Genomic DNA, 9,102 nt, shown 5'->3' on the forward strand with positions numbered 1-9,102 from the left:
GGGCCAGCGGTGCACATCACAAATTAGCTCACATAGACACATTAGTTGTGCCGCTTCTTTATGATGGTATCTTAGCTAACAACCCCAACTATCAGATTCAACTTGTAATTGGCTAAAATTCACTTAGCCTACTGGTGAGACGGACGTTGCTAGCTGTCAGTTTTTTCAAGCGATGTTGAAATTTCCACATTCCAACACTTCAAATGCTTCAGGAGCTCTCCGCTCAGCGCAGCAACTGTTGATATACAGCGTTATTAAATTTATTGCTAATGCAATTATATGGCACATTGACTTCTGAGGAAATTTTAGATGGCACTCGTCATCAAAAAGGTTGCCTACCCCTGTTATATCCAAAGCCGACCTTTTGTACGCTGCTGTTTTTGGTGATGATCATCATGTTATGGTACCTGGCCTTAGGAAACATCAAACAGGTGTTTGTGCCATCCGGGCGGTGGGAGAGGGACTGTGCTCGTAGTAAATAATCATTTACCCAGCTTGGTTTCTCTCTCACATGAATGAGCTTCACAGTCCATCGCCACATGGGAATTCCTACAAAGCTTAAAATAAAAGGCAACTCAGAAAGGTTCAGAGCGCCTGGTGTTCTGCGCTGATCCCTACAACATTAACATGCTGTCATAATGAACTACAAAACTCTTCTGACTGTTATAATTTGCTCCTGGATGGCTGTTATCAGCTGAGAGATGAGAGCAAGCGCTGTGTATGTGTGCCGGATTTGCCATCACTCTGGCTGCAATTTGTACCTGAAGCAGAAATAACTTGAACCGACTTAAATGACTGATGTGATGCAGTGTGAACTGGAGCAAAGAAAGAGGAAAGTTTGCAGTCATTCGCCGGGTGGTTTAGGTGTTTTTCTGCGGAGGTGGAGACGATGGGAGTGTTCTCTTTGAGGACTCACTTCTGAGACCTCGGGCTGGTGCGATACACCGCTTCTTCCCTCTGCTGTGGCAAGTGTGTGTTTACTGGCACGCTGCTGTGTCCGTGTCAGAGAGTGCAGAAAAACATTTTATATTATCAGAGATGTCAACAATCCTGTTTTCAAAGGTTGTTTTGGGGGGGAAATGGGCAGTGGTCTCTGGGTGGAACTGAGGTGAGACAAGAAGTAAAATCAACTGAAACACCTACAGATCAAATAAACAGGCCACACGTCATTTTAAAGTGGCCCTAAGGTGCTTTTTTCCCCCTTTATTTTCTGACTTATACACTCACAGGACACCTGCTCAACTTCTTACTAATCCAAATATCTCATCAACCATACACATGAAAGCAGCTCAGTGCACTTGGGCATGTAGTTGTGGTCTTAGTTTTCCACATTCAGTGAGCTTGTTCTCACTGCATACCTTGCTTTTTGATTTACTGATCACAGAGGCAAGGCCAGAAACCTTCACAAATTTTTCGCGATCCAAACAGTTTCTTTAGCTCTAGAAATACTTGTAATTTTCCATCGATTTTTCACACTTCCTGTGTGTAATGGCAACATCACCAGATAAAGAGTAGCAGTGTATTTTGCAAAGGCATCCAATAAACCAAATTAGACCATTTGGTGGGCAGGTTCTGGCCTTGGTCCACATCTTTGATGGCTGATCTTTAAACTTGCAGCTTCAGAGAGTTTTTTTTCTACTTTTCGTTATTTATGATTTCAAAGTTAGGGGATGTACTTTATATGATTCATGTGATGACCGTCTTATTGGAGTTATTTGCTGGTTTATGTATGTAGTTTTTTTGTGCTGGTTAAAAATAACTGCAAGCTGGTGAGACTTTGACGATATGTATCTGCTGTGTCCTTTAAAGTAATCGCTCACTTTATCTTCAATCCAGGTTCCTTATTTATATGAGAGTTGAGTGATGAAGAAGATCTTTTTCGTGTCGCTGTCATGAAAGGGGAAATATACAACAATCAAAATCTAAAGGAAAACAAACCCAAAAAAATGTCCCACATTAGAATCAGCAGATTGTTTTAAACAGTGGCATCGGTCCAGACTTTCACCATCTGTCCATCCCTGCATGCAGTTTAGCTTCTGATTTTCTGCGTCCTGATGTTTTGAACTGAATGTGTAGCTTCTGATCAGGTCTAATTTCCTCCATTAGTGATCAAGGTTCACACATGAGAAAGGTTGTTTAGTCTCTGCTGCTCGCCGTCTTCCTTCACTCAGGCTGTCGTGCTCTGACCCCGCTGTGAGTCATCTTGCATTTCTCGATGCTGGCAGGAGTGCTGGCTGTTCACTCTGATCCATGCTGTAGTGGTGCGACGCTGCCTTTGGCTTTCTGAAGGAGGGGTGGGGGGGAACTGGAGCACAGCGCTGAGCCATAGGCAGAAATACCAGGCCTAACTAGGACATGTCAAAAAACAGGGCTAGTGGCGGGGTGTCTCTCTCGCAGAGAACTTCCTGAAGGGATGACAGGAAGTATCTTGCCGTTGATGAGTTCCGAATTTCTTCTTCTGCTCCACTTATTGTTGATAATTTTGCACCTTGTACCTTTTAACAAATAACACAGATACTTTTTAGAATTATTGAGCTTTAAAGTTTTGCAGGTACACTGGTTCTGTTTGTGCTGCACTTCAACAGTGACTCATTCTCCCAGTTTTTTCTATGGTATGACCCCTTATTACAAAGCAAAGCCTAGTCATCGAGCGTTTGATTTGCCCATCGCACTAGAGCTGCAGATAATGATTCATTTACAATTTTTCTATGGACCTTCTCTGCTTTTCTTTATTTTCTGTCATATATATGCTGTTAAAATGGAGACTGTTCATATAAAGCATGGCCAGAGTTTGAATAATAAGGTCAGTGTCTGTACAAGTAATCACTGTGATCTAAAAGCTCAGATTTTGCGCAGCTCTAAATGCTTTTTCTGACATCACAGAAAGCTGATATGCCCAATATCCTCCTGAGAACCGAGGAAACAAGTATTTTTCAGTTAAATTTTTTGTGATGTCTTGCCTATTTGCAGCTAAAAGAGGCCACCCAAACACATGAGATGTCCTTGGCCAGGATGTCTTCTTTTGACTTCAACGGTGCTTAATAGGGTAGCTCAAATAAGTCAAAAGATACAGACCAAAACCAAATGTCCATTAAGAGGACATAAATGTATAGGCTGGTTCTCATGAGGATATGGTCATCTCAAAATAGACAAATGTCTCGCTTATTAATCACTCAAGTAAGTACTCTTGTATATGAATCCTGTTTATTGATTTCATTTGCTTACATTTCAACTAGGAAACTTGGTGTAATTTGAGATTAGATACATATAATCAGATTAAATAACATTGTAACCTCTCAGATCCACATCGTGACCCTTTCCGGATGTCCTGAGCCCCATGTGAGCCTTTTTGCAACTTGTTTTTCTGTTTTCGGGTGCCAACAAGCTCAGTTAGCACGGTGCAGACTATCATAGACCGAATGGCCCATTTTCCAATCTGGCCTCTACAACATCTCCCTGCACACTCTCAACCCGCTACACTAAGTGCTGCTCCAAACCAACAAATCTTCCCCTTTAAAGTAGGTTACAGAGCCCTCCTACCTTGAGTCTGCGCTGATGCAGGTGTACTAACCTCAATTTGTGAAGGTGTAGGACCTTTTTTATGTCCCATATGCAGGAAACCGCATGCACCGGTGAAGGAGATCTTTGTGATTATACCAGGACTGTTAGAGTAATGAAGAGAATTGATGGGTTTGGACACAGTTTTTGAAACATGCTTCACACATTATTTAGTTTTTTAATGTTTTTGTTATCAATTCTGATATTAAAGACCAAAATGAGGATAAAAATTAAGGCAAATGGTAGCATTTAAGGAATTGTTGGTGATAATGGAGCAAATTTCCATTAATGATTGACAAACTCTTTATACCTTTATACTGGCATCATGATCTGATAGCGGTATAAATCTCTGAAGATGCTGATTACCAGTTCCTGTTTCTGTCTGAGAAAGATGAGGGTGTCTTAAAGCTTGCATGCAACTTCATAAGTTTTCAGATGGGCTGTTTGTAGAAATAACTATCAGATAATATGCATTAAAGAACATTGAAGGCAAAGGTTATCACAAAGAAAGAAACTGGCCTCTATCAAGCTATACCAATGTTCATTTAATTGGTTGAGGTGTGTATTTTAATATGAGGGTCTATGGCAGACTTGGGCAATTAATTTTCCCAAGGGGGCACATGAGGAATGGACTGTTGTGGAGTCCTGGTCCACAACAGTTCAGTTTTATCAAGTAAGAGATATCTAGCTTAAAGTCAGAGTCAATGTCAGACAGGACAGGGTATCTGGATTTGTTAAACTTCATCACTGAGAATGTTGGTTCACATATGATGGTAGATCCAAAGAGAACATCTTCTAATCTTTAGCACTGGCATACAAAACAGCTCCCGGTGTATAAGAATATAAATGCTTATTTCACTTCTGGGTTCTTTTTAGTCACTTGATCTTGTATCTTTTTCAAAAGTCCACCATTCTTCCGTGTCAGATTTGGACAAAGTCCAGTTTTTCCCATTTCAGCTCAAGCCTTTCCAAGCAAGCACTTACCTCCATGAACAAATCATTCCCTGTCGTAGTCCCTTTCACTGAGTGCATTGCTGCCAGCTCCTCCAAAATCTCCAACTCTGTCTTCATCCCGCTTACAAAGATGAGTAACTGGGCAGATATCACAACTCTCATCCAGAGCCGAGTAGCCATCGGCTCATTGTCAAACACTTCTTTTTTTCTCAGGGCATATCAGCTCAGGAAAGTTGACCAAACACTCTAATAAACTCCCCAGCAGAGATTGGCTCACTTACTTTGGTTTATAATTTTTGTGGGAAATAACAAAGCTGGTCTTGACTGCTCCATCCTTGGATGTGTAAAAAGTCATGTCGATTTTGCAGCTTTCCTCGCAAACGTTCAGATGTCCGTTCTCACTTTTTTCCAGCTTCAAAGTTGCTGCTTGAAACACACAGTTTCAGGTTCAAAGCAATATCCCCATCCTGCATGCTAACGTGAATGCTACTGATATTTAATTAGGCATGCTTTTTGTAGATTTGGACTTGAACATCTGTTTGTGTTGCTGATTAAATAATTTATATACTTTCAGCCACAGTCCCCACAGCTGAATGCAAAAATGTGTTATTCTCACTACTGAACGCAGTAGTAAAGGCAGCAGCAGTAACACTAATATTCATGATTTGAGTCAGCCTCACTGTTGTGTTTTTCCACTGTCGTGATGCAATGACAGGATTGATTTCTGTGTTTTTGCTGCAGGACACCAATGAAATTGTGGCCATTAAGAAATTCAAGGACAGCGAAGGTAAGAGGGCTCTTCTCTCCCGATGGGCAGGCCTCATCAGAGAGCACTTATGATTTCTATTGTAATGCAGGCTGTCCTCGTCCTTTATTTCTACTGGCCTGCTGCATCCCATATCTATCACAACATGGCAGCTCAGTGTGATCCTCATTTCCTGTCTGTCTCACCTCCACGCAGAAAATGAAGAGGTCAAAGAAACGACCCTGCGGGAGCTCAAAATGCTCCGCACGCTCAAGCAGGAGAATATTGTTGAGCTGAAAGAAGCCTTCCGCCGAAGAGGGAAGCTGTACCTTGTTTTCGAATATGTGGAGAAGGTAGGTTTCCTCCACAGGCCGATACCTGCGCTGACTCTGGTGTTACTCTCACCCGTCGCCTGTAGCAGAACAAGTTCAGCACACTCTTCTCTTCTTCTGGCTTCACTTACCGTAACATCAACAGAACGATGAATGAAGGTGGTTATCAGCTCAATAATTCAATCCAGGGTTTTCCCAACCTCGCTGTGAAAGAGATAACATTGGCAGCATATGACCAATGACAAACACAGGGAGGTATACTGGCAACAGAGCAGGATATTTTCCAAAATAACAGCAAACTATAATATTTGAAAAAATACAAAGAGGTTAAACACATAATAGAGGCTGAAAGCAACAGAGCTGCAGCAGCCAAAGCAGCAGCGGGCGAGTTTGTGTGATAGGGAAAGGCTGTAGAGCACTGTGGTATTAAAACACCTGGTCTGAATGTGGAGGACTAGTAAAGGTACAAGTAAAGAACAACCAGAAGAAACATCATTCAAACCTGTAAGTTGCTCAAAATCCAAATTTCAAGTTGGCCAGCAAATATGAGGCTTAGCTTATCACTAAATTAAGTTCTATTCAACATTATAATTGTTTAAAATTGCTCACAAAATCAGGTAAAAAGCAGAAAAAAGTCCTCGTCTTCAAAATAATACTTTAGACCAGAGCTATTAAACGCATTATAGCTTCAGATATGGCAGCCCGAAGCTGTCAATGCATTGTTCTCACTTAATGAACCTTCTATTCACAAAATAGATAATTAAAAAATAGGTATTGTTTCTCAAATATGAACCATTTTTCTCCAACAGAAAAAAAAACAGACTTTTGTCACACTTTAAAAAGCATGTCGATCTCTTACCTCAAATACAACCTGCTCCAGAGGTGGTCAGGTCTGGACGGGTCCTCCCGATGCTGAAAACTCAGGGTTAAACCTAGAATTCGTTCGCTAAACCCCCAAATCCTTCATGATAATAAAGAGCTCAGCTTTGATTTCTTCAACTGTGTCTTTTTTCCCTCTCTCTTTTAGAATATGCTCGAACTGCTCGAGGAGTTACCAAACGGTGTGCCGAGTGAAAAAGCGCGCAGCTACATCTTCCAGCTAATCAAAGCAATTCACTGGTGCCATAAGCATGACATTGTTCACCGAGGTAAGGCGTTTTTCTTAACCTGAACGTAGCGTACAGAGTGTTAGTGCGATAGAGGAGAGGCCCCCAGAGCAGGAAGACAAATGCAGCATTATTTTGCTTACACTGGAGAAAAAACATGGTCATTCCATATAAAATCCACCAAACTGGAGAAAATTTCCCACACGAGCCCTTCAGAATCACCTGATTTCCATAGTGTAGTGATTTACATGTGTGTCTAACAAGCAAAAGGTCCCTGGTTTGAGCCCATGAGAAGACACAAATACCTTTGGGGTTGCATCTGGTGTAAAAATCTGTGGCAACCCCTTGTGAATAGGGTATGCTGATAGTGCTCTTTATGTGAGACTGCACAGCACTTTTATTACTTGTCCTCCTTTCCCACATCTTGAGACAGTATCCCAAATTTTGACTGAAAATGTGGTGTGAAGTGATACAATATTTCTGTCTCATAATTGGTTAAAAATGGCTAAAATTGTAAGATATGGTGCAAAAAAACATGTATGAGAGTATGGATGCATCTTTACTGAAACCCAAAGACGGCTACAGATCTTTTATTAGCAAGAGAGTTGGAAATGTTGCATTTAAATGTAATATATTTGACTACCTCTCAGTATTATTAACACGTCTCACTTTGTCCCACGTTCAGTTTGTTGTGATATGGTCACCTTACTCATTAAGAAGAGAGCCGCCAAAAGGAGCTTTGATGCATCATGTAAAATTTTACCTTCTTACTATGAATATTTTCCAAGTGAATAAAGCTGCATCACAATTTGGTGTTTTTTAATTTGTTCAGTCCTCCTATGTTTTTAAATACAGAAGACTGATATAAAATACATTTGAGAATTGTTAAAACTTTGAGCATCAATATTATGGGATACATCATAGTCTCTGTAACGTCTAAATATTTTTGGGTCCAGCTTCATGGTTCGTATCACTATGTGAGACAGGTGTTTGGTCAGAATAGGCTCACTTTCGATCTGTTTAGCTTCATAGTTTCATCTTTTTCTTTTGGCTGCTCCCTTTAGAGGTCACCACAGTGGATCATCTACCTCCATCTCGCCCTATCCCTAGCATCCTCCTCTGTCACACCAACCCTGTGCATATCCTCATCCATGAACTTCCTCTGAGTTTCCTCTTTTCCTCCTGTCTGGCAGCTCCATATTCAACATCCTTTGCCCATTGCATCCACTGTCCCTCCTCTGCACATGTTCAAACATGTTAAACTATAACTTTGTCTCAAACCCGCTCAGCCTGAGCTGTGCCTCTAATATACTCATTCCATACCTATCAATCCAGGTCAATCCCCATGATATCATAGCATCTTTAGCATTATATCTATCAGCATTATAACTAAGCGATGTACTGTTCACTAGAAGAGCTTTTGGTGAATCAGTGGCAGCAGAGCAGGAAACCAGATGGCCCATGTGAGCTTTTGGCACACTGAGAGCAACAGAGCAGGCATCCAAATGGCCTGTAGTATATCCAGGCACCCATATGACAATGTTATCGAGGGATTCAGTGTATGGGTTATAGTTTTTTTCCCCCCAATCTGTGCATTTTTGCTGATGAAATTCCATTTCTCTGAAGGGTAATCATTCAAATCGCTCTCTCAATGAAACAGATGAATGTGTGGTGGCAGAAACTGATGGAAGTGATGTAATAGCGATGATGATAATGATGCCCCTCTCCAGCTTACTCTCCATCTGTGTTCTTCCTCCTCAGACATAAAGCCAGAAAACCTTCTCATCAGCTCCGATGACGTCCTCAAGTTATGTGACTTCGGTGAGCCCCTCTATTCGATCCTCGCGCTGTAAGAAAGGTGCTCAAACAGTCAGAGCTGTGATGTAAAAGGAGTGTTTTCAACAGATACTATATTTGGCTGAAACCAGTGCTTCAGGAGTGCAGCAGGCAGGCTTCATCCGGTTATCTAAAGCGGTGTGTGTGCCTCCCCTCTCTGCGGCTGGTCATTCTTCTTTCATCTCAATTAATGAAATGTGTTGGGCAACAAGAGCATAATCATGCTTCAGCTCAGTCTGGCGGCGCCACAACAGAAGCAGGGGGAAACGTAAAACATGGCGTGGCCAGAATCACACAGGCAATCTGGTGTGAGAGACTGAAGACCTGCTGTTTGCTCTGTGTCAGCCAAAGGCATTGAGAGAAGAGACACGGGCCAAACAGACTCCGCTGTGAAGGTTTACGTTTCAGACCGAGTCTTGCCGCGCGCAGTCACTTTCACTGTGTGTTGTTTTGATCGGGGAGTTGGAGCTCTGAGAAACTGGAAATGAATGGCTGGGTTAATGTAGTAAATGTCCAATTGTGAGGGAAAGGTTTCTCCTTGTTTAAACTTGTTTAACATATATATATATAT

At 41.6% G+C, this 9,102-nt stretch overlaps 1 protein-coding gene across 5 annotated transcripts in view; it reads left to right on the plus strand.

Annotated features, from left to right (window-relative positions):
* The window catches only part of LOC102215251 (cyclin-dependent kinase-like 5), a 52,079-nt gene that overhangs the window by 23,092 nt on the left and 19,885 nt on the right, over positions 1-9,102 (plus strand). For all 5 annotated transcript variants that reach the window (XM_005732355.2, XM_005732359.2, XM_005732358.2 and 2 more), the window contains exons 4-7: positions 5,254-5,299; positions 5,474-5,610; positions 6,617-6,737; positions 8,457-8,516. In XM_005732355.2, the coding sequence (XP_005732412.1) occupies positions 5,254-5,299; positions 5,474-5,610; positions 6,617-6,737; positions 8,457-8,516 (364 nt within the window). The remainder of the gene's footprint in view (positions 1-5,253; positions 5,300-5,473; positions 5,611-6,616; positions 6,738-8,456; positions 8,517-9,102) is intronic.

This window comes from Pundamilia nyererei, unplaced genomic scaffold (assembly GCF_000239375.1).
Source record: "Pundamilia nyererei isolate P.nyererei 1_Seehausen unplaced genomic scaffold, PunNye1.0 scaffold00046, whole genome shotgun sequence".
Lineage (NCBI taxonomy): Eukaryota > Metazoa > Chordata > Actinopteri > Cichliformes > Cichlidae > Pundamilia > Pundamilia nyererei.